Raw genomic sequence first — 26,527 nt, 5'->3', positions numbered from 1 at the left:
TAGTTTGCTTTTTTGTAGTTGAAATCACTTTTATTTGTAAGGAACGTCACCCATACTGCACAGTTTCAAACAGATCTTACCAAGGAAAGCGTAGGTTTCTCCTCCCCATGTCCTGCAATGAACAGGACGGGCACAGAAAAAAAAAAAAGGACAACCTCATCACACTTGGGAGGTTTAGCACCAGCATCCAATAAAAAAAAGCATTTGATTTCAATTTCAGTTCTTTGGTTGGGTTTTTTCCCCTTTGCAGTTTGATACCAGAAGAAAAATTGAAAAATTCAATGCTAGTGAAACAGTGAAATTCTTAATAAAAACCCAAATCAAAAAAACCCCACAGTTGCTGTTGAAACTGGGGAGGTTGCTCTTTCTGAATCTCACTTTCTTTCTTGATGCATCTATCTTGCAGGCGTTCCCTGGATGTCAGCTGCTGGTAAGTTCTCTCTCTCAAGTTTCAGTGTTTTAAATCTTTACTTTCTCATCATTGTTGACAATTTATTGCTTGAATGTTTCTTTGGTGTTTTTAGTTGCATTTTAGGACACCTGTAGAAGAATCAAATTGTAACATGCAGTTTGCTTGAGGTTTCATTTCTAATAGGAAATAGAAATGTGAGACACACTGGACTAGAGAACAGAGCTGCCCATTGGGTGGGATTTCAGATGAAGAACTTACAGAATAAGCCAAGTCATGCTTATCCATCTACAAGTTAGGAGTACAGCATCCTCCTAAAGTAAAACAGCACCAGCTCACCAACAGATGCCAGTATTATACACCAGTTAGGAACACCCCCTTAAAACAGATCAGATAGATGAAGCAAAATCTTCTACAGATATTTACTTTATGATGAATACAAAGAAGCAGAGAAGAGAAAAAAAGCAGAATAGAAACAAAGTTCTTGGGTTGCCCATATAAGATGCAAAAGCTATTGCAACTGTCTCATGCATAGGAGTATGTAGCCAGACAGGTGCTCCAGAGTCCTAGAAGCATACATAGTGTTAGGTCCTGTTCTCCAACTGAAACTATGACTCACCTGAGGGATGGTAAAGGTGTCTGGGGAGCCGGACATTATTCAGCACCACTCTGCTCAGTCACTGGAGCAGGATTTTCAGCAGGTGTTTCAGTCACCTTTGTCTGAGACACAACAAGCCTACATTACAGACAAAGAATGACCTCCAGACCCTTTCTCTGTTCAATAGTAGCATCAGTATAACCCAGGCTTTAAGATAATCAAGGAAGATTAATTCTCAGAAAATACTAACTGCATGGAATACAAACTTTAAGTATTACATAGCCGATTATCTTTGTACACTTTTTTTCAAACACACCTCCAACATGGAGGGGACCACTTCAAGTGGATATAGAATGAGAAAGTCTTTCCTCATTAAAGCATGTGTTTGCCAATAGCTTACCAAAACCAGCTTGTTTAAGCAAATCAGGAAGTGATCTAGAGCTTTCAAATCTTTCTCTTAGTTTGGAGACTGATGGTCTGAGGAAGTAGGAAAATACAACAGTCCCTGTCTACTTCAGAAGTTAGTTACATTCTGATAACCAGAGAACTATCTGAAAGTTATTTCCATCCCATTGCTGGTTAGTGTTTCATTAAATATAAGTTGCTGGTTTTCAAAGATCATAGGGAACAGGCAATGAAACCAAACTACCTTCACCACAAACACCTTGTTAGTGTACTTAAGAGTCTGATGGTTATATCCAATACACTCAGAAAAAAAAAAAAAGCAGATGGTCTTGAACATTCATCCAATCAACAGCCTTAAACTTAATCTCTGCAAGGAGCACACTTACTTCTTTTCCATCCTGAGCTGGAGCACTGGGTGGACGAGGTCGACGCCGGTAGTTATATGGGCGCCGATACCCACGGCGAAGTGGCTGTTGACTCATAGCATTAGCCTCATGCTGGTTCTCTTTTTCAGCCTCTCCAGCCACTGGGGCAGGTCGAGGACGTTGGGGACCTCTGAGAAGAGGGAGAAATATATCAGGTACACAGGAAGTTTGAGGTTTAAAAACACAGTAGCTTTTGCCCAGGAAAAGTCTCTCTAACCAGCAAGTTCCATCTTTAATAATTGACTGATAGGAACCAATCCCAATGCCTATTACCTAGATCCTATTAGGTGACTTAAGTACATGCACTAAATCCAGTGACAGTGCTTTTCTGCTGAATTTCTTCGGGAAATCTAAATTGGCTTTTGGGAGTAGGCAGCTGTGAGTTACTTATGCAATACTTGTCTCAATACAGAAAGAATTATACACAAAATAGATACATTAATACCTCTTAGAGAAAGAAAGACAAAAAAAAAATCAATAAAATTTGTTAGCCATGGGCAAGCTATCCTGTTTGCAGTTCACATGTGACAGGTGTAAAACTGAGATGTCTTGTTACTCTCACTGCTGGTGTGGTGCTATGCCTGACTAGCCAACTATGTGGTTTCTCAAAGACTTGTGTCTGAAAGCAAAACATCCACATGATGGAACACTGCATCCAAGCTGGAACCAGAGTTGGTGCCATTTACTTTCATATTACTGCACCTAAGCTACTGATGACTTCCTGGAATTAAACTGATTCAGCTCAGGCCTCTGCAAGCATCATTATACTAGTTCCCACTACCCTAGTTACTAGAGCCAACACAAACTCTTTGAGATGAAAGAGCTCAGAGTAGGAGCTCAAAAAGCTTATGGTTCTAGATCTGACATCCAAAAGGGCGTTAACTTTATTGTGCACTGAAAATGTGCTCATTACAATTAAGCACGATCTTGTAATTCCTATATAAAATTCTGCTGCTTCTTGTTCTTGCACTGGTATTTACCCCTTGCTATTGGTTTTCAATGAGTATGCATATGAAAAAAATGGGAACTCTGAATTTTGAGAAATGAACTGTGAAATGGACAAACCTGGAGCTTGACCTCATAAGCCAGTTGATAATAGGACAAGCTGATGAAGAGCACGTGAGAAATGTAATGAATGGCAGACTGTGCAATAGAATTTATCTCCTTCAGAGGAGGCACCATGTTACTTTACAGAAAGTACCAGTGAATACAACCCAGTGTTTTTTCCTCACTTGTTAGTCATTCTCCAAGATAATGGAGTCACAAGAAGCCAGGAGTCTGAATGATCTTTTCCACTTAAAGGCAGTTAAGAAGTGAGGTAACACCAAGTATGTCAGTCAGAACCTGACTATTTCAGACTGATTCTTTGAACTGCAATGAATTCTTAGGTCATGAAATTGTTCCCTCAGTGTAAAGGGCAGAGACTTGACAGATTATGTCAGAACTAATACTGAAAAATAGAGGAAAATGATCCTATGTTAGCCACACAGATGACTCAGCAAGTTACTGTGCACGTCCTGTTGGAAAGCACCAGTGTTCAAGTGAAACCCAACTAATCTTTACTTAATAACCTAAGAACAGCATACTGGGTCTTCAAAAGTCCATTTAGCTCAGTTTTATGGATCATAGAACGGTAAGGTTGGAAGGGACCTCTGGAGATCATCTAGTCCAACCCTTAGCCTAGCCCATACAAGGATTGAACCCGGGACCTTGGCATTAGCAGCACCACGCTCTAACTGAGCTAATCCCTAGGGAAGAGTAACACTGAAACGTGTAGTATTTTGCATAGGTAGTCTCCCAGCCTTCGATTACTTTCTGCTCCAGGAATTTCCTGAGCCAGATATGGTATTACCAAACAGGCAAACTATAACATTCTCTTCCAGCTATTTGAACATACTTCCTCTGAACTCTTGCAAATTTAGCATCCCCAACATCTGGCAACAAAAGCTCCAGCTTACTACCTGTTGTATGCCTAACAACCTCCTTTTGTTTTTCAGCCTGTCTCCTACTTTCTTCATTTGAAGTCTCCAACTGCTCAGTAGCTTCCAATCTTCGTATCTCTTCCCCTTCAGTCACTTGACAGATTTTATCTTATTTTTCTGGGACCCTCTAGCCTCTTTAGCACCTCCTTCTCCAAAGGACTAGCAAAAGCAACTCCAATAATCCTCATATTTTATTACTTCCAAACAAAAGCATCAGAAGCCCTCATGGAATGTAATACTGAGGTTTCAACTGTTAGCAACCCCCTCCACTAGCGTAAAAATATTGAAAAGTTATAATACTACCCTATAATCTAATGGTCTGTAAGAGATAGGACATACTGTTCAAGAACTGAAGTTAGACAGAACTTCTCATACACCTGCAAGTGGCACTAGCGCTTAGAACAAAGCCTAAGCCGAGGCACAGGGGCCTGCACGTGACACATTGGACAGTACTGGAAGCACACCTGCACTCAAGCCAGTTAGCTCAGCACTGAGGCACAAGCTACTGGCTTCAGTCCACAGGGAGGGTTACAAAACAACTTGCCCCTACCTGTCCCATATTGAGTAACATGCAGATTCAACACTTGTTCAAGAAAAAAAAAAATGTAAGAGTTCAGCTGGGAAGACACAATCTGCAACTCGTTTCAACACACTGCCTAATTTTTTAAAAAAGTAACAAAATATAGTAAATTTTTTCTTAATCTATTCCTGGCTGTGAGTAACAAACAGTAAGTTTTACCATGGTTTCCTTACTCCTGTGGTTCTCCTTTCTCCTAAAAATTTTGCTTCTTTTTACTGTAGCTCTTATCCGAAAGCACATGAATGCCATAGAATACAGCTTCCTGCTACTAATGAAACCAGTACACATCACATAAGCATCCAAATACAATGATGAGCAAAGGAAGTAGTACAAACCTGCGATAGCGTGGGCGATAGGTAGGATTCCTGTGGACTTGTTGAAGCTGTCCTTCTGTGACCCCATCCTTCAGTTCTTCACCACCCTGCAACCAAAGGAAATGGAAGACAGACAAGGATAAAGCATAATTTCAGAGGCAGTACATTAACTATAGAGCCCAATATCTGGATGCCAGATTGCATTTTTGTATTGACTTACTGTTCTGTTCAATCACACCTGGTTAAAAAACAAACCACACACAGATACTTGAAAGGCTTTTGTTTTGGCAAAGACAACAGCAGGAAAGAACACAAACCAACAGTGCTGTGCTTGTTCCTCACAGTGACAGACATCAAACAAACTACCTGACAATCCTCCTCTTTCTCCAGGAAAGGGGAGAAACTTTACAGGCAATCTCAGGATAACAGCATTGAGAGTGAACTTTAACATGAGATTAACTACAATAACCAGAAGATAAACATTTGGGAATTCTGGAGTGCTGGAGGTTGTTAACCTGCAGAATGGAACAGAATTCCCTTTCAGATCTGTGCTAACCTCTTTCTACCAGATTAAAATCCCCTCTGAAAGTATTAAGATTTCAGACGTTCTGTATTGCTTTCCAAGTTTCCTAAAAAGCACAGAGACATGACCCAAAGACACTTGATGTATTTCAGAGACTGTGCCTATAAATAGCTATGTCAGCTATTCTTAGCAGTATGACAGTGCCAGCTGCAGAAGAGAAATCAGAACTCAATTATTAATAAAAACATGCACATGTGCACAGGCACATGAAAAAACAGCATATCAGATAATGTTATTTATAAAAACTGATCAAGATAGCTTGATACTTTAAAAAAAAAAACACCCACTAAGCAGATAGGTAGCAACAGTAGGAATAATAGGTATCTTCTGATGGCCATAGAGAATCATTTGAGGCCCAAAACCGTAAATTTAAAAGTTAAACTTTTAAATTTACAACAGGATATTACTATTTATTCATTTCAGGATACTAATTTTTCTGTAGAACAAACAGCATCTTAAAATAACTTTATAGTTTCATACACTCCACACATCACTCCTTTCCCTCTTTAGACAAATGTAGCAAAACCTGCAGCATCTTGTGTTTCTACCACCTGCCTCCTCTTTCCCCCCTCTCACCCCTACCAAGAAAAGCAGTTAAGAGCTGAAAAATGGAGGAAACGAAACAGAACTCCAACAAGCATCTCCCTCATATCACAAAGAACTGTCTTTCAGCAAAAATCACTATTTTTTCCCCATAATACCTAAGCAGATACACATGCAATAAGCTTCAGTTCTAACACTGAAGTGTTAGAAAACTGACATCATAAATGCCTAGAAGGCCTTGTTTGAGGGATAACATATCAAAAGTTAACAAAGCAACAACCTAAAGCTAGGGAAGGGCACATAATATTTTCAGACAGAAAGCTCTTGTACAGCCCTTGGCAGTCAGCATCACATTCACAGCTGTTTAAACAGCAATATTAAATTTCTACATGTTAATAGTATTGTCCACTGTGTCTATTCTGCCCAGCAGAAGTCTGAATTGAATATCCCATACATACAGTTTCCTTCTCTTGTAGTGACAGAAAGAATGACCTTTCAACATGATCCAAATGGAACTCAATTAAGCATTTTTACAATACAGAAAAACATTGCAGAAGTTACTTTTATTCCTCTCAAACTGAATGTTGACACATCAGTATTCTAATTAGATTTGGGTTAAATAGTTGATTGAGCGCTATGCATATCAAAGCAACTAAATTGCTTAGTCCAAAAAAGTCTTCAGCATTTTCTTACAGCTTCTGTATTATCACAATTAACTAATGCCTTAGGTAAGTATCTACCTATCACCGGTCAACTGATTTAGGTATGTTGGCCAAAAGAGAAGTACAAACCCAGAATAAAACCATTATGTTGTCAAATCACTGCAAAAGATAGTTTGACCAAAAACCAGAACTTGAACTTTGGGATGTTATTTTCTGTCAGTACAGTGAAACACACTGAGATGCATTTTTATTTGGAAAGCTTAAATTCGTACTCTTAAAAGCACTACGCCTATAGAACATCCAGGATCCTTCTGACTAAACTTCCTCCATGGACCTTCCAATTCAATGCAACACCTTGATTATCCTAAAAAGACAGTGAAAGAAACTGACTAACTGCACTTTCCATTTTCCTGTGAAGATGATCACAGACAGGCAGGCTATAAATACCCAAGAACATCTCCCACATTTAAGCTGAAAGATAGAAAATTTTTATTCTGCCTCCATCTCCCCTCATTCTTCAATAAGAATATCTTTAAACAATTATAGTAATGTCAGTGAGCTTTTCACCCATCTACTTCCCATGGTATCCAAATTTATTCCTTAACTCTTACATCTCTTCAGATGTCTTTGGTTTTTAGATACTAAAATTCATATCTACAGGTCTTTTTTTTTTGTAAGAAATAGTGCAGTTCAAAACAAATTTGCCCACCTTTCAATTCACCAGTGTAGAGGCTCCTTCTGACAGTAATATACATAGTATTTCATATGAGAGCATCACCAACTCTCAAGGATATTCCATGATTTATCATGTTACAGCATTTTGACTACAGCTCCATACCATGTCTACCCCACAGAGGGTTCAGTAAAGACTTTAGACTGTTCTTTGTGGACACAATTAAGATTTTTCTGACGTGAATAAGTACTTCCACTTTCCACAGAATTTTCCATACAACCTAGATGGAACTCCACTGAAACCGGTCAAACATCTTAACTACTTAAAGGTTCTCTTCATTCTTGAAAAATTTATGCATATTCAAAAACAGATTCAATAAGTTATACTTAAAGTATTTGAGGTAGAATGGCAAAGGACAGCATTTGCTTAAAACCACGCCAATTAATCACACAGAAATCAACTGTTACTGGTTGAACTCCAATTGCCTAGAGTGGTCCATTAGAAGTTCTTGAAACTGTAAGGTCACCACCTCAGAAAGTCATCAAGTTAATGAGTCTTAATACCACTCAAACTATAGCACTCCCTTTTCTTCAGTAAGTTGAAGATGGGTGATGTACCAGCTGAGCTGTGTAGTCTAGTGTAACTTAAATATAGCATACTTGGATACACTGAAATTTCTTCCTTCAGGTGTGCAGCTTCTACTCACCTACAGATGAGTAAACATCCTTGAGACTCAAGTCCAAGAAAGCTGGACTATTAGCAACCCAAACCTAAGAAGTTTCAGAAGTGTGCTGCAAGATCGTTAGCTAGAAATGCATCTTCAAATGAGGAAAAACTTATATACCTATGACTGAATTGACAGAAGTATATGGTATTTTCTGAGCAGTCAAAAAAAAAAACAACATACTATCATATCACTCTAGGATATTGCAATCTTCCTTCCCTCTTTATACATACAGGAGAGGTAGAAAGCAGAGGCCTCATAAAAGAAAAGTTATTTTAGAGAGGCATCTTTCTAGATACAGTAGACATGCAGTTGCAATATGAAGAATGTGTAACTGATGTGGGTGACAATCCCCAAAAGCAAGTGTTATTAGCTCAAGATGAAGATTCCCTCTCTCAAATGATCTGTGAAAGCACCTACATAAGAGATGACAAGAATATTAAAACAACTGTGGTTTCACTGATCTACTGTAGGACAGCTTCAGAAACAGGCCCTGTACAACACTTCCCTTCTCCCCAGTTTGCTGCAAAATGGAAATGAGTTTTTTCCGATAAATCTTTCACATGTAAAAAGTGGTATCTACATTAGTGCTGTTATCATATTCCATCCTTTTCATAGAATCAGTAAGGTTGGAAGGGACCTCTGGAGATCATCTAGTCCAACCTCCCTGCTCAAGCAGGGTCACCTAGAGCAGGTTAGACAGGGTTGCATCCAGGCGGGCCTTGAATAAGAGAAGGAGACTCCACAACCTCTCTGGGCAACCTGTGCCAGTGCTCCATCACTCTCACAGTGAAGAAATTCCCCCTCATATTCAGGCAGAACATCCTCTGCTTCAATTTCTGCCCATTGCCTCTTGTCCTGTCACACGGGACAACCGAGAAGTTTGTCCCCATTCCCTTGACACCCTCCCTTCAGATATTTATACACATTGATAAAATCCCCCCTCAGTCTGCTCTTCCCCAGGCTAAACTGGCCTGGCTCTCGCAGTCGTTTCTCATGGGGCAGATGTTCCAGTCCTCTGATCACCTTCATAGCCTACGCTGGACTCTCTCCAGTAGCTCCATGTCTCTCTCGTACTGGGGAGCCCAGAACTGGACACAGTAGTCAAGATGAGGCCTCACCAGCTCTGAGTAGAAGGGCAGGATCACCTCCCTCGACCTGCTGGCAAGACTCTTCCCAATGCACCCCACGAGACCATTGGCCTTCCTGGCCACAAGGGCACATTGCTGGCTCATGGTCAGCTTGTCATCCACCAGCACTCCCAGGTCCTTCTCTGCAGGGCTGCTTTCCAGCAGTGCAGCCCTCAGCCTGTACTGGTGCATAGTTATTCCTCCCTAGGTGCAGGACCCTGCACTAGCCCTTGTTGAACCTCACGAGGTTCCCCTCTGCCCAGCTCTCCAGCCTGTCCGGGGCTCTCTGAATGGCAGCACAGCTCTGACGCATCAGCCACTCCTCCCAGCTTGGTATCATCAGCAGACTTGCTGAGGAGGCACTCTGTCCCTTCGTCCAGGTTGTTGATGAGTAAGTCGAACAGGATGGGACTCAGTACTGAGCCCCAGGGAACTCCACTAGCCACAGGCCTCCAACTGGACTCCACACCACTGATGACAACCCTCAGCCAGTTCTCAATTCACCTCACTGTCCACTCGTCTAACCCACACTTCCTGAGCTTCTCTAGGAGGATGTTATGGGAGACAGTGTCAAAAGCCTTGCTGAAGTCAAGGTACACAGCATCCACTGCTCTCCCCTCATCTACCCAGTCAGTCATGCCATCACAGAAGGCTCTCAGGTTGCTTAAGCAGGATTTCCCCTTGGTGAATCCATGCTAACTACTCCTGTTCACCTTTTCCTCCATATGTCTGGAGATGACATCCAGGAGGAGCTGTTCCATCACTTTTTCAGGGATGGAGGTGAGGCTGACTGGCCTGTAGTTGCCTGGGTCCTCCTTCTTGCCATTTTTGAAGACTGCAGTGACACTGGCTTTCTTCCAGTCCTCAAGCACTTCTTCAGGACCCTTCAAAGATGGAGAGAAACCTGGCAACAGCATCCACCAGCTCCCTCAGTACCCATGGGTGCATCCCATCAGGGCCCATGGATTTGTGGATGTCAAGCTTGCCCAGAAGGTCTCTAACCCTATCCTTCTCAACCAAAGGAAAGTCTTCCCTTCTCTGGACCTTCTGCCTTACATCCAGGCTGCAGAATTCCTTGGGGCTGCCCTTAGCAGTGAAGACTGAAGCAAAGAAAGCATTCAGTAATTCTGCCTTATCTGTATCCCTTGTCACTAGGGCCCCTGCCCCATTCAGTAGTGGGCCCACATTTTCCCCAGTCCTCCTCTTGCTGTTGATGTATTTGAAAAAGCCCTTCTTGTTGTCCTTAACATCCCTTGCCAGACTCAATTCCAGCTGGGCCTTAGCTTTCCTCACCGCATCTCTACATACTCTGACTGCATTCCTATAATTCTCCCCAGTAGCCTGTCCCCTCTTCCACATTCTGTGTATTTTCATCTTCTGTCTGAATTTGGCCTAGAGCTCCTTGCTCACCCATGCAGGTCTCCTGCCCCCTTCGCTGCGCTTCTTACTCATAGGGATGCAGCACTCTTGAGCTTGGAGGAAGTGATGTTTGAATACTAGCCAGCTCTCCTGGACCCCCCCTTCCCTCTAGGGCCTTAACCCATGAGATTCCTCCAAGTTGATCTCTGAAGAGCCCAAAGTTCACTCTCCTGAAGTCCAGGATTGCAATCCTGCTTGTTGCCTTACTTCTTTCCTGCAGGATCCTGAACTCCACCATCTCATGGTCACTGCAGCCAAGGCTGCCCCCAACCTTCACATCTCTAACCAGTCCCTCTCTGTTGGTAAGGACAAGGTCCAGCAGGACACCCTTCCTCGTAGGCTCCTCCACCATTTGTGACAAGAAGTTATCATCAGTGCATTCCAGGAGGCTCCTGGACTGTTTGTGCCTTGCTGTGTAGTCCTTCCAGCAGAAGTCAGGGTGGCTGAAGTCCCCCATGAGAACCAGGGCCTGTGATTGTGAGGCTACTTCCACCTCTCTATAGAAGGCCTCATTGACTTTCTCTTCCTGGTCAGGTGGCCTGTAGTAGACACCCACCATGTCCTGTGTTAGCCTGCCCTTTAATCTGCACCCAGTAAGTCTTCTTTAGTCAGATTGTAGCAAATTAGTAGAAGTCCAGATACTATTTCTGACACAAGTTGCGGCTATTATATCTAAAAAACATCCTCAGCTGTTTTCTGCAATTGATTACTCCAAGCTGAATGTGTTGCTTTAAGATCTAATCCTATCCATCAAGGATAGGGCTCCCTTTACCTTTTAGGTATCCTTTAAGAATCCTAATAACAGACCAAGCTTATTTGACTGCAGAGCATGTTTTTGCCAAGTCTTCATTCCTTATATCCCTGGCTTTTCATGCAATCTGACAGTACTTCATCTACCAGCATTGCTTTTAGTTGTCACATCAGCTCCCAGTTAATACCATGTTCTTGCAGGGTTAAGTTCCAGTACTCATTTTGTCCAGCTTGCCTAAGAAAAAGGATGCCACAACTAGCAGCAAGAACATTGTGGCTAACCAGGTTCAAGAGAACAAATCAATAAACTTTGGTGCCCCAGGACAAAGATAAATGGTATCATTTTATGTTCCTTCAAGATAAGGTGATTCATCAGGGCCACAGACCTCAGTGTATATATATATATATATATACACACACACACACACATGTGTAAAGCTCTATGAGTGCAGCAACAGCTGGTTTTGGATCTGTCATGACTGAAAATGCCAACAGTACTGGTTGATTAAAACTCCTCCTGTACCACAACCAAGACATGAATACTCCTCCTGTACCACAACCAAGACATGAATAGAGCTGAGCCACGGAAGTAGAAACAAAAGCTTTTCCCTGAAAATAGACAGGGGAGAAGAACGCAATTAGCCATTCAGCAGCACGTTTTAGTACCCAGTTCCCAGCACACAGCAGCCTTCAAACATTTTAAGAGAACGTAGAATATCAGTGAAGTATAGAGACGATACCTCATGTATCAGCCACTAAACTCTCGTTCCTCCTCTTTATTTTGCAGAATATTTCTTATCCATTAAGAGACATTTACACCTCAGTAATCCATCATAGACTCACTCTAGACACAAACTAAAGAGCACAACTCACCTGGCCTGTTTTAAACACTGTCTCTCAGAGGGGTTGAACAGCATGCCAAAAACACTTATTTCTGCCCACTGACTGATGTGGAAATATACAGTACCTAGTAAATATGCAGATGTTAAAGTTTGGTCAGATGTACACAGGATAGGCTGCAGGAATTCTAAATCATGATATTCTACTAAAAACTCACATGCAATCAAAGTATATTTGCACAGTGGCTTTCAGAAAAGTAGAGGTATGCTGCTTTTCTGGATAGCTGCTGAATACCATTGCTGATAGCCTAAAACAGAACAAGTGGTACTTGGAACCGTCCCACTCCTCTTTCACAAGCTACTTTCTTCAATTAAAGCAGTGAGAAGAAAGTAGACTGGGAGAGATGGCACTGTACATCTTACAAGGATGGTATTGTACAATATTCAACAACTTTGAGACAAAATTCACACTCAACAAGTTTATAGATAAAATTAGAGGAAGCAGTCAATGATTTGGCACAGGCCTCACATTCAGGAGGACTTTTAACTGAAGGAACAGGCTAACAAATCCCATGAGCACTTAAGAGAAATAAACACCTGGATTAACACTTCTTTGTAAGTGATCATTTGCCAGCTTTGAAGACTGCAGTTATCTTAGAATCAAGCAGTATGTTTTAGGTCCTCAGAACAGAGGACTTCAGATCAGATCAAGCTGAGGACTCCCAGACATATGAGCTAGCCAAAGGGTAACAGTATTAGAATTTGTCCTTTGCTGTACATCTTCAAGTATCTGGATCCAAGTGCGAGCTAGTGCCATGGAGAGGCCAGGTTCTTCTAGCTGCATGAGTTCACATTAGCTAACAAGAGTATGTCTCTGTGCGAGTACACTGAGACTGGATGCTCCCTGTGTCCAAGATGAGTCTCATTATCACTCTTCAGGAAGAAAACAGCTGCTTTCCACACCTACTAGTACACAAGTATATCTAAGCCTTGCTACGTCTGCTCATTTTGAACCTGAAACAGCTCCAAGTCAATACTGATAGTGAACACTGCAGCTGATACTAGCAATAAAGATAGCTAAGGGAAATTTTAATCTCAATAGAGCAAGAAGAGTGCCACTACTGGAATACAGCCAATGACCTAACAGATAAAAAAATATCAACAAGGCTGAAGCTGCAGAGTCTATCACTGTAAAAGCAAGACACTCAGCAATGAGGCATCAGATACTGACACCAACTTCCAGCAGTCTAACAGCTTCAGAAAGAACATCTCAGGTATTTGAGGCTCTGTAGTGTGTTCCAGAAGAATTAAAAGATCCTGCTAAGCAAGCATAAATGGCTGCACTTCAAGGACAGCTTTGACACCACTTTGTTTGCCTCTTTGCTGCTGATTTTGTAGAACAAGATGAGACAAGAGGTTATGTTGCTTGTGTAGAGACTGACCACAGGGCTCTCATATTGAATCATTCATACATTCTTGCAAGTGATGATCAGACTCACACAGACAAAAAGATACTGCCAAGCCTATAGTAGACTCCAGTTTGAGTTGTGCTGCATTGATTCCTGAAACAAGTGTGACATGGATAGTAACTGCTGCATACACCTCACATACACCATACAGCTTATACATATTCCTCCCTACATAAAAGCTTGTAGGGAAGCCATTTAGAAAAGCTTGGAAATGTTGTGTACAATGGTGTGTGACTAGTTTAAAAGAAAGTATTATCTTTATGATATACTGCTTTGCAAGCCTCCTCCATAGTGAGGATAGCTTGCATGGAGGTTGCAAGTGGTTAGTCAAAATAGCTACCAAGCTTAAATGCAAAAAAACACTGAAAATGCAACAAATCATTTTTTCCCAAGCAACTCTTCAAAATGACAGCTATATTAAAGTAATATAGATATTTCCCTTTGCTTCAGAAGGTGAACACCTAGATGTCTTAATCTTTTGCTTAATCTTCTCAATTAGCAGACATTTCAACATCCAAAAAGATGTTTTTGCACCTTCCTAGAAAGATAAGCTAAGAAAAGGCCCAAAGGACACCCAGTAACAGAAATATCAGTACTAACATCAGTCATGCACTGACACAATGTACTGCTGAAGAATGTCACTCACACCTTAGTTAAGTATAGGCAACATATCACATTCCAGTACTGGAAGCTTCCCCACATGAATAAAGGTAGTTGAGAAAGTAGGATGACCGTCACTATAAAGCAATTAAACTTACGCTACGAGGTGGTCCACGGCGTCGGCCATAACTGCCACGTCGATAGCGGCGCCGGTCCGCAGCATAGCGGCTGCCTTCTACAGGGACTCCATCTGGACCAGTGACATTAGCTGCTTCTGCACCCTAAAAGACCAAAAAGGTCAGTAAAGCAAGGGGGTGTGAAAGGAGAAAGACCAGGTATAAGGGGAAGGAAGATAAGGAAATACAAAGGAAGTTTGTTTGCATTAGGTCCAAGCTCCAGAGATTTTTCTCTGAAATGGCAAAAGCATATTTTATTTTCAGTCCCATAAGCTGAGAGGCTCATCACTACCCATTCTTTAGTTCAGATGAACGAAGGATGGCAAAAGCAACAGATTAAGGACAGAAGATCCAAAAAAAGCAAAACTCAGAAATATAGCTGGAGTAAGTGGAATTTCTGTGAACTTGTAGGTTCTTACAATCCTTAAATAACCAGGCTTCAAGACAAAAAAAAGAAGTAACATATGCTGTATTTCAAGCTTCCAGGCTGTCCAATAATCGTTAACTGCTCTCTCAAGTAAGAGCTACAGATTTTAGAAGCAACAGAGTATAGCTGAAGTAAGTTTTGAGACCTATCTAGAAACGTTTTTTAATTAATACTTCAGAGAAAAGCTGTATGAGTGCCACCTGCTCCAGGGATTACTTTAGTACAGTAGACAAAACTACTAAGTATGCATGGAATACTCTGTTACTCCCCATTAGAGTGATGTTAACTGTTGGACTATGCCACTATGCTTCTATACCTCCACAATCTCTTACCTTCTCTCCCTCAACCACATCAAATTCTACAGTTTCTCCATCACCAACACTGCGCAGATATTTCCGTGGGTTGTTCTTCTTTATTGCTGTCTTTAAAGAAAGATGATACAGAAAAGTATTAGTTTTCTGTCTTTTCATTTACAGCCCTCTAGATGAGCTAAGGACAGTTTCTGCTATAGTATCAACTTTACAAAACAGATCAGTCACCACACCAAGATATGGCAAATATACTAGTCTCTCTCATTCCCTAGCCCTTCCTTACTCAGACAATATTCCTTTCTCAATACTTATCAGGTTACAAATCAGTTGTTGTCCCAGGTTCTTCTCACACCTACTAAATACCTGGATCATTTCATATGTTTGTATGCATAGAGTTCACACTGATTGTTTGACCTCCTGCAAGCAGTATCAAGGCAATTCCAGTTGTAAGCATGACCTGTGCCTTCACAATCATTAAAAGCCTCTAAATCATCTAGACAGAATTTAAGACCAGAAACATTTTTAAAGATAGCAGTTTTTCTTCTCTAGTTGTTATGAATTGCTATGATACCTTACAGTTATGCTATAACTTTAATGTAACAGAAAAAGCATTTTACCTAAGCACTGTAAGGCAGACCCCAAAAAGTTAGGTGACTCCCTAAGGAAGGCAGAAGAATAGTACCAGAAGAGAGTGTCACAATCTTCTAGAAGGAAACCCAAAAATAGTATTAACAACACAGATTAGGGTTAAAATCAGTTGAAAACCCCCTCAGATTCACAGGAACTCAGACTTCCTAGACTGGTTTTCAACCTGTGAACTACAGATCCCTTTCACTCTTGAGTGCTTCTAGGATTCCACAAAAGACAGTTAGCAATAACGAGCCTATTATCATTTTATCACACAAGGGTACACAAACTAAAAAGCCTTTAAAAAAATCATTATGCAAGTCAATCTGAGAGCCAGCTTTTTTCTGAAGCACTATTTGGTTGTTAAACACCAACCAGCTTTCAGAGTCTCCTGATATGGGTTTATTTAGTTAAGAAACAGTGCATGGATGTGCATATCTCCTGGATTTTATACAAAATAAAATGAATAAATTTAGCTTAAGAAGTGACAGTTGTGGAATCTGTTAACAGTTCCAGAAAGATAGGCAGAATGAGAATCAGATTTGTTGCCAACACATAAAAATTATATCCATTCATTAAGGCAACAATAGGCCTAAATATTTCCCAAAGTATTGAAGGAAAAGTTCTGAACAGTTTCAAGCCGAATATGATGAGTTTAAGGAAGGTATTTTTGTTGCTCAATATGGGCCCTTTTGTGTTTCAGGCAATAATCCAGCATGTTTTTACCCCTCTATCTACCCATGCTATTCCCTGTATCCAGCAATAACCCCAAATGGTTCAAGGAAAAATGCAAAAGCTGCTGTGCATAGCACTAGTATTGAAGCAAAAACAATGTAAGAATTTTTTGCTAGAGTAAGAACGAACTGCTCAAGTGAATTCCTTTGGGAAATGTTTCAGCAAGCAAGGACTCCCACCTTCAGCAAGGTTTTGTTTTCTTTAGTTTGCTCTCTGTTGATTTATTAGCAACTGTCTCATCTCTGAAAATAACTTCAAGAGGCAGTTTTTCCACAAATGCTATTTACTAATATTAAAAATCACTACCCTTACTGTAGATTAAGATTTCAATTATTGCACTATCACTTGTACTGAAATAATCAACAAATTCTAAAGGCTTGTGCTCTGCATATGACAGATGTCAACAAGCTCTCTTCCAGAATCTTCCTTCTTTCTTGTAAGGGCAGTGGAGGGTAAGAGAGTACCCACTAGATTTCCTCTCAGCAGAGGGCATTCTGATGACTAATCAAGCTCCTCAAACATCCTCCCAGCAGAGTAATGGATGATAGATTGAATGAGGCTTGACATGCAGTATTTGAGACTTATGGATTAAGACTTCAAATTTCAGATTTGCAGTTGAATAACCAGTCAATAGAATATAGAACCTACCACAAGATAGGCTGAAGTTTATTTTATAAAAGCAACTAGGAATCATTTTGAGCAAGTCCTAAAATTCTGAGCAGGAACTGTAGAAGTTATTTCTTCAGTAGCAGGTAAACATTGCTGAAGTAAGCCTCTAATAAACCTATGCTCTTAGCTTGATGAAAAGACTTTTACTCTATATATCCAAAGGGGAGAGCACTACACTGCCCTACTGTTTACTAGCACACAGCAGCCTCCAGCTTCTTTGATTCAGCAGACATGTTTTGTGTTAACTCAGGCAGCACTGAAGAATTAAGACACAGCCTTTCCTTTCCCAAGGAGGCAACAATGCAGACAGCGATGGGTGACTGCAGAGTTAGGTCAATAACTCTGCTCAGCTGAGCTCTTCCCATACCCTCATATGGGTATTCCCATCATGCACACATGCAGTGCTGTCACAGCAGTGGCAGAGCTCCGCTGATACATCTCTAGCAGGCTCTGTCATAAATATTGTGCATGACAAACATGATCAACAAAAACGAACAACAACAAAAAACTGTGCATCAGATATTAACTTCTCCTCACTGTCTGAGGACTCAAGTTATGCCTAATTTATTTAGGCTTCTTTAGCTACCTACATACTTCTAAAAGTGTTAAATTGCAAGACATCCATGCACACATACAAACACCTCCAACCCTGTCAAAGTGCTAAGTGAGTGCCCTAGACAGCTTCTTGCATGAATCAACTCAACAAGGACACAAGCAGGATGAAGCCAAGAAAACTCACCCTTCATCAAACAATTGTTGGAGTTCCCCTCCCCCCAATCCCCTTTCCCCCAGGAAGACAGAGGGTTAACTCAAAGCAGCTGTGCATGCCCTAAAGAGAAAAGCAATTTAGTCTGCGCTCCATTTATAAATAGCGCCCAACAGCCGCGCATGGAACGTTAACCCCCCATTCCCATCATGAGATCTGCCTGTTCCCCTCCCGCTGGGGCAGGGCGCCTCTATTCAACTAGGTCAGCCTCGCTCTGAAGGGATTAGACCGGTAATCCGGGCCCTCCCCCACGGCCGCAGGGGGGGGGGGGGAAGGGGGGCGGGGCCCCGCCATCCAGAGCGCGTCACTAACAGCAGAGAGGACGGCAGCGCGCAGCAGGATGCTTGCTTATGTCATCGATTTGCCACTCGCGCGCCGCTCCCTGAGCAGGCCTCAACCGCCCACCAGGAGCAGGGCCACGAGCTCCCCCCACCTCACCCGCGCCAGGCCACCCGCACACCCAAGCCACTCCTGCCAGGAAGCCACTGGCCTCTGTAACAGGGATGTCTCCTACTGATGGTGCTCAAGCAAAGCTGTGACAAGGCTTATCCACCCTTCACACAGCTTCCCATCATCATTTGTTACTGCTCTTACCACACATAGAAGATTAGTTTGAGATGGAATAGTTTAGGAACACCAGTTGCAGCTGATCTAGGTTAGACCCCAAAGTATCTGCTTTGTTATGCAGAACCCATGGACAAGTTTGATCAGATGCCAATTTACTTGGGAAGCAGTATTTCCCAGACATTAGGACAATGTTTTACCTAGGGCTCACTCCTATGCAATTTCAGCTACAGGAGATGAGAAATCAGTCACTATGTCCTATCCCCCTCCCCATATTTTACATGAGGGTAAATAGTTACCAGCACAGGTGAATGAGACCCACATACAGAACACCATAGATAGTACTAGCTTGCTGTAGGAATCCACTGTTTGGAGCCCTCACAGCCAGTCTTCCCAAGCAGAAAAATGCTGATCCACATCACTTCTGTTTGCCAGCAGAACAGTCATTTTTCCATATATCTTCTCAGAGGTCTCAGAGACACTTTGTTTTTCTTCAGAGTAATTTTACAGGGCTACCTATCCAGAAGGTATTTCAGCTACTAGACTCCCTCCCATCAGACTGTAGATTTAGTCCCTCTATCAGGGTCCACACAGCACATGGTTATCAAGAAAGGAGAGGCAACTGTTAGGTATTTGCATATACTTCACATTGAAGGCTCTTGCTCTCAGTGCACTAAATGAGCCTCAAGTGTGCATTGTGCACACTTCCTGACATCTTTAGTCATTAGGAGCACTAGTTTTCACAGCTTTGTCCATTTTAGAGGTAACAGGTCTAGATACCTTTACACAAGGAAACAGTTGTCATATGCAATCTAGCCATGAAGCCACTGGAACTGAACTAGCTCTTCAAGTTTATCAGCACATTTAAGAGTGACATGCACTTCTCATCTCCTAAAGTTTCCTGTTTACATCTGATGAAAATACTGTCACTCACACTACAGAGAAAGCTCATGCTTGAAAAGTCTGCAGGGCCTGCATGTGATCCTTACATACGGGATAAGCACCACCAACATTTCATTTTCTGGTGAAGTAAGTCTCTGATGCTGCACATTCAGATTTAAGCCAACCAGTTTATGTCAACATGCAGACATCATCTCTTCCTTTCAGCTATCTATATCATGACATAGATATGATAGAGGCTCAGAACAGCCTACTGACAGTTCAAGGAAAGCTAACTAATGACAGGCTGCTTGGCATTTTCTCTGTACTTGGCCACGCTGAGTACATAGAAGGAGAGAAAGGCTAAGAGCAGCTGTCTCATGCAGCAACAGCTGATGGCAACCCAGTCTGGTAAAGAGCCAGACTAGATCACTTTCTCTAATACCAGGAAAGGCAGACAGTACAGACCTGCAAATGAAGACAGCAGGAAGAAATGAAAGACTGAGGAATGTGAGGAAATGTGTGCACAGGTTGCAGGGCTGAGGGACTATAAGGGAAAGCAACAAATAGCAAGGATTTTAGAAAACAGAAGTCAACCACCCTCCCAAAAGACTTTTTTGGTCTGCTCTGATTTGAATATAAAAACACACACAGTTGTAATGCTCATCTTCAATTATAACTTTGTAGAGTAAAAAACATCCTCAAATTCCTTCCTGAAAGGTTTCCAATACTATTTCTTGTCACAAGAGAATTGGAGTACATGATCATTCAAGATATTTAGGGTAAATATTCTAAGTATAAGGCAGGATAAGTTGGGGTGTCTGTTCCAAGAAGTTATACTGAAAAAAAAAAAAAAAAAAAAAAAAAAAAAACACACCACCACTATCACAAACCACATGTAATACACTTTAAGTACAATTACTGCTCTCTTACCTGATGAACAAACACATCTTCTTTGGTATCATTTCTGTGAAAAGCAAGTGAAAAGTTGTAAGAGTTTATACTAACAGACTTAAATAGAAATCTGACCTCACAAGTAAATCCTCCCTTCTCCCAGCTTGTAGTACATCCCCTGGATGCCATACATTCTGTATAAGTCTATGCTACCAAGATCCTGCAGTGAATTTCCTGGGTCACATGCTTGAGAGCAGAAAGGATTCCCTATCCTTCCAAATGAGAGTCCCTGCAATCTGTAGGCAGATATTCAAGATGCAGTTTTGACAGAAGACTGTAGTATTTTGCCTTTCACTACCTCTGTATACACCCTACTGCTCCCTACCTCCAAACTTCCATAAGACCTGCAACCTGAGCTTGTAGTATGTTATCCCAGAGATCAAGTAAGACTTTCAACAGGCCTGGCCACAGCTGCTAGAGCTCTTCTTTCAGTGAAACCCAAAGCAACACTGCACAAGAGGTCCTAGGAGTGTCCAGGGGGACAGGGACCCAGACTTGAACAACCAATTGAGTTGTTAGATTGTGTGAGTCAATTCAGGTTTCTGCATGCAAGGCATGAGGATGGGTCAAAAAGCTTGATTCTATGTTCACACAGAGGAGAAGCAGCCTAGACACTCATCTGTTCAATTCTTCCTCTAGAGAAAGAGTAGTCAGGTCAAAGAGTTCATAAAGGCTGTATAAAATCCAAGATTGATTGCATTTGACTAACATAGCAGTAGATTTCAGTTTGGTGAGACAACTAATAAAAGTTATTACATCATAGCACTTGAAGTGATAGTCTTGAGCTGGATACGAAAGACTCACTTCTTCCCAATTCAAGCTGTTCTTCTAACCTCACACAACACCAGACAGCAGTCTCCAGATAACTGGAATTAATACTATACCAGAAGTGGCTTCAGCCTCCCTGAAACACGGCTTTTCCATCCCATTCTAGAGTGTCCAAGTTACCCAGATTAACTGTGACATGATAGTTCAAATATTTGCAGGGCAAAAGTATCTACTGCAAGACATATGTTCACCATGGAGGAACTTCATTTTTCAAACAGGTGTATCCTTTAAAACCCTTCAACCCCATACATGCTCCACTCTTAAAAGTCAAAGTTTTCTCTAACAACTTGAGTACACAATATCTAAGTTCAAGGTTGGCATATGACAAATAATCCACATAACCACTTACCACTAAAAGCTATCAGTACCATTCAAATGTCTATATGTTTTTTTTTTTTTTTATAAAAACAATTGAAGTTTTGTGAAGCCAGGTCTATAAAGTCTTCAGTTAGCAGTAGAGAATTTCACTGTGTATTTAGAGAAAATATTTTGATTAATCAGTTACACAAACATGAAAGTGTTTCCCCTTACCCTCCAACCTTATTCCAAGCTTTAGAGAGCTGGGTAGATAGGAGATTTCATAAAACTTGTTTCTCATGCTTACTCATGTTACATTTCTAGTAATAGAAGACAAGATTTGCTATGTGTTTGAGACTGTTTTCTTCTCCTCCACGCTTTTGTTGGGGGAACGACAGAAGGAGTCACAAGACTTTTTTTGAATGTCTGGTAAGACTTAGCAGTCACTTATGAATTTCTTTTAGGCCTTAGATCTGAGAACTGGTAATGCATGGCATATTATCTGTACCACAAGTCTTAGTGCAGTATAAATACAACTATCAATTTAAACATACCTGTTGATAAAGCCATATCCATTTCTGACATTGAACCACTTGACAGTGCCAAGAACTTTAGTGGCTGGAAAGAAAGAGTTAGAGTAGTTACTCTAAAACATAAGAAAGTGCAAGAATTTTACAAAATATTTTTATACTTGCACATTAAGTCAGAGACCAATTGTGTTCCCTTCACACTCAAGGTATACTTTCACTCACATTTCAGTTTATACCAATGTACCAGCAGGAAGCAGTGCCTTAACACTGTTCATCAGCTAAAAAGTTACTACACAGCATCTAGAATAAACTCCAGCTGTTTTCAGAATTGGCCATTCAGCGCTTCACTACTGTTTTTTAATCCCAGAGATGGGCAATCAAGCTGAATTCCCTCCATCACTGCCATTCATCAGTTCTAGTTTGGAAGCCAGATATTAAGGAGAGCTAAAGAAGCTGTATAGAAGTTCCCTCTTTCACTCAGCCATCTCTCCTTTTTAGGCTGAAGAAAAAAATCACATTAACACCATACAGCTCAAGTAGAAAGGCAGAAGATTCTTATTTTGGATACAAACTTTCTTGCATTACTGTCATCCTTACTATCAAGTGTTACTCTGTTTCTATTCCTACTATTAGATATCTTCTATAATTTATCAGCTATATCAGCTATAGAAGTAACTAGCTTTACTTTCGAAGGCTTCTAGGATCAAGAGAAGTTCTTGTCTATCATGTAATACCCAACCAGCATCTTGCATACAAGCCATACTGCAGTGTCTTACAGGATCTGGTGAAACCTGTTCCTCCAACATACAGTATGTGTGGGAGGAACCCAGTAGTGATGGAAGTAACTCAGCCTCTCCTTCTCTCAGCAACTGGGTGGAGACCACTAACTTACATTTGCCAAATTTGTAGGAAAGGGAAGATTTGGGGTTCTGTATTTTAATAGATTTATCTACTACACAATGATCACAGTCACTTGCTCAACCCATATAGAATTTACCTGAAAAAAGGATAGCTAGCCACAGAAGACTATTTATTAAATAAGGAAAAAAAAGGGGGGGGGGAATTGAGGGGGCACAGAACACCAGTTGAGGGCAGGGAGAAGAATCTAGGGAATCTCCATTTCAGGGTTCCCTAAGTCACAGTCTGCTAGAGGCAAGAAGCATGTACTGCAAAGAATCATCTGCATCTGCTCTACACCTGCATTCTTCTCCAGGCTTTGGTCCCATGCAGTTCTCACATTCTTATACTCCAGCCAAGCAGAAGAATACTCAATACACAGCAAAAGCATCAGCATTTGCTGGTCATATTTTTGCCATGAATTATTTGTAGTAATAGGCCACTTCTCATTACACTTTTAGAAGTAAGATTTTTGGCCTTCTTGAACAAGATTCTTTAGCAGGAAATGTTTACACTGTTAGAAGAACCAGAACTACTTTAAGAGTGGGATATGTACTAGAAAAAAGGGCTGCACATCATACAACATCCATTCCTACTCCACTCCCTGTTTAGTGCTATAGAGATTAAAAAAAAACAAATTCCACTGCCTACCACTGATTCAGTAGCAATCACTCTTCAGTAACAAACACTCTTCAGCACCAACATTTATTTATTCTCTTAGATTTAGCTTTATGGAGTCACTGGGTACAAATAGATGTTCACTGCTATCATTAAGGCACTGTCAGACAAGAGCTCACCGCACTGGACAATCTGACAGAAAGAAGAAGGAAAAGAGGGAAGGAGGGAAGCAGTGACCATACAGGTTTTAGTCTGATTTTGTAAGAAGCAAGGCTAATACCAGCAGTTCTCCCACCACCATCCCTTCCCCCATCACTTCAAAATAGCTGTTGAAGTAATTGGCCTATTTCAGTCAGATAAGAGGATAAGAAGTCCAGGAAGTCACTACACACAGAAGAACACAAAGCCACACACATACTCCCTCCGTGAGGGGTCAGGAAACTTGTGAAAGGAAAGGTGATAAAACTCAACATAAGGCCACTTGGTTGCTGATAAATGGAAGTTTGCATACACAGCTCCAAAACCAGCTAGAGCAATACTGTTCCTTACCTACAAGCTGTCAGAAAACACTGAGAAGTTTTAGTATAGTCTTTAAGACAGCACACTGGGGATATCATTCTGTACTGGCACTGGTCTTGTACTCTTATATTTTACTGTGAGCATCTGTCTGACAAGCATCATAATAAACATCCATGTGACTATAGCGCAGCCATTGTTCAGCCTGAACTGTCATAGCAGGGAAACGAAGCAGGGCAGGAAGATAAGCTCAGAGGAAGCCAAAAAACAATTTTAATGAGAATTGAAAGAAGGTAGTTGAAGTGACAATCCCCATCCTATTAGGAAAGGACAGAGGCTATGTATTTCCACAAGACACCATACTCTATTAATACAGGTGATCAGCAATTCCCACTCATGCAAAAGCAGCCTTAGTTTAATAAATTTTAGAAGTGAAAACCAAAACTTTGTTTTCTCTGACCAAACAGAGAAGAAAGCTGATTGGCCTTTATTCTTGCTCCTAGAAGACAAATACTCAGATGAGCTAAGCAAGCACCAGAACTTGCTTCTAACAGGACCTTTGTAAAAGGAGACTTAAGTGTACATATTATAAGGTCATTAACAGGGATACGTGAGATAAATTTGCATTCAAATCTATTTTCAACTAGCATTATAGTAATAATCACTCTCAGCTAAAAAGCTCACCTAACGATAAAGCCAGCTTGCAAAGCTATCAGAATAATTTGGACTAGAATAGGAAAGGCATCTGTGCTTTCAGCTTTTTTTTTTTTTTTAATTAAAAAATAATAGCAAAAGTCTAAGTTAGCCTGACAGGTAAACTAAATAGATACCATTAGCATGAATGAAGCAAGTCACAGTAAGGCAAAAAACAGCCAGGTATATTATCAGCTGTAGATGTGCCTTGATTGACTACTGTAATTAAGTAACTAAACAATAGAGTAAGGGGGAAAGAGACAAATGATAGCTTCTTATTTCTGCTTTGCTAGAACCCTTCCTACCTCAGTTTCCTTACCTGCTCCTGCATCTGCTGTAGTCAGACCTCAAGACCTTCTCTTCAGAAGTTAGAATGCTGTCTTTCCTTAGTGAACTTCAGGGCTTTGCACTAGTAGCCAGCCTCACTTTTGTAATAATTTCTTAAAACTATGCAGTTATAAGTAGCAGATCCCTATTTCCACTACAATAACTTCACTGCAGATTGAAGTCTTGTCCTTTTCAACTGGTTGATCCTGTTTAATCACAACAACAAGAACTAGGTATCCACTGGGATCGAGTATACAGGTAGCAACTCAGTATTCAGTTTACATCTTCACTATTGATAAAGCAGAAACTTTAAAAGCCTAACCCACTAGACTCTAAGAGCAGTTAGCATCCTTTACAGATAAGGAAGTCGCATAGCGATCTTAAAGACTTAGAGATCTGGATTCTTGGTTACACATGCTGTTTACCAGCAGCCACGACCAAGGCGGGACTCCTTGAGCTCCACCAGCCGCCAGAGCCGCGGTGCTCACGTCGCGCCTGCCGCAGGCGGGGTCCCGCGCGGACGCACGCCAGGAGCGGGCGCCAGAGCTGCGACCGGTGTCAGCAGCGACCCAACATGGCTGCTGCGGACTTGCACTCTGCGTTGCTCGCAGGGCGGTTCCAACGGCCCGATCCCCACTGCTGACAAGCGTCAGCAAAGCCCAGCGCGGCGCAGAGGCTGCCACGCTCCTGGGCCGCTTCGTCGGGGGCTAGCGAGAGCCGCGCCGCACCGGGCCCGGCCGCCCGCCGCACCGCCGAGTTCCGGGATCCCCCACAGCCAGCGCCTTGCCCCGTCTAACTCCACGCTGGCATCCCGGCAGTGCGCCGCTCCGGAGGCGGCTCTGCTCCGCGGGCACGGCCGCCTCCCCCAGGAGGCGCCTGACTCACGGCCCCGGGGGGCCGAGCCCTGGGCTGCAGCGGGCGGCACCGCCCGCTCCGGGAGCGCAGTGCGCCCCCGGCCGCCTCCCTCTGGCTCCGAGGGCGGCGCCACCACCACGTGCTGCCCCCCCACGCCCGCCGCGGGGGCCCCGTCCCGGGAGAAGTTCGGCGGGGCGCGCCTGACACTCACCAAGCACTTTCTTCTCTGTCTCCGCGGCAGTGGTGGCAGCTGCGCCAGAGCCTGACTCCCCACTCGCTCCACTCGCCGTAGCGGCGCTAACGGGGCTCTTAGGCTTGGTGTCCGCGACGGCGGGCGGCGGCGGCGCGGGGGCTGCGGCCGGGGCAGCGGCGGCGGTGGTGGTGGTCGAGGCAGTGGCGGCGGTCGGAGTGGCGGGGGGCGCCGGGCTGGCGGTACTGGTCTCGGCCGCCTCGCTCATGGTGCCGGGCGGGTCGCTGCGTGGTGCTCGCTGGTGTCTCTCGGGCCCCGCGCTGGGTCTTACTGCCCCCAAAATGGCCCCGCCGAAGTTTTAACGCAGTCAGCCTGGGCCGGGACTCCTGCCGCCTCATTAGCATTTAAAGGGGCCGCGCCTCCATAGCTGCCCTCTCTAGAAGCGGGACAGAAGAGCCCTATGGGCCGAGTGTAGGGGGGCATGCGTGGAGCGAACTTCACCCGGCGTGTCCCAGGGAGCGCGTGGGGGCGAGTGGCCGCGCGCGTGGAACTGTACGCGGTAA

General features: G+C 42.5%; 1 protein-coding gene across 1 annotated transcript; it reads right to left on the bottom strand.

Annotated features, from left to right (window-relative positions):
• YBX3 (Y-box binding protein 3) lies at positions 1-26,316 on the bottom strand. Its single transcript, XM_062593275.1, has 9 exons — positions 25,986-26,316; positions 21,893-21,956; positions 20,193-20,226; positions 15,041-15,130; positions 14,264-14,386; positions 4,735-4,820; positions 1,799-1,967; positions 1,029-1,129; positions 1-540 (listed from the first exon to the last, which is right to left on the bottom strand). The coding sequence occupies exons 1-8, from the start codon at positions 26,230-26,232 to the stop codon at positions 1,064-1,066; spliced, it is 879 nt and encodes a 292-aa protein (XP_062449259.1). The 5' UTR covers positions 26,233-26,316; the 3' UTR covers positions 1-540; positions 1,029-1,063.
• Between the last annotated feature and the right edge of the window lie 211 nt (positions 26,317-26,527).

The sequence above is a fragment of the Rhea pennata genome, chromosome 1 (assembly GCF_028389875.1).
Source record: "Rhea pennata isolate bPtePen1 chromosome 1, bPtePen1.pri, whole genome shotgun sequence".
Classification (NCBI taxonomy): domain Eukaryota; kingdom Metazoa; phylum Chordata; class Aves; order Rheiformes; family Rheidae; genus Rhea; species Rhea pennata.
This window is presented reverse-complemented; position numbering and strand designations above follow the sequence as displayed.

Bases quoted from the DNA above. Each gene is read 5' to 3' on its own strand.
- YBX3 (XM_062593275.1), bottom strand. From the start codon at position 26,232: ATGAGCGAGGCGGCCGAGACCAGTACCGCCAGCCCGGCGCCCCCCGCC. The intron at 20,227-21,892 runs GTATGTTTAAAT...TGCTTTTCACAG, and splicing joins GGATATGGCTTTATCAACAG to AAATGATACCAAAGAAGATG. The intron at 14,387-15,040 runs GTAAGAGATTGT...TTGGTCTTTTAG, and splicing joins ATGTGGTTGAGGGAGAGAAG to GGTGCAGAAGCAGCTAATGT.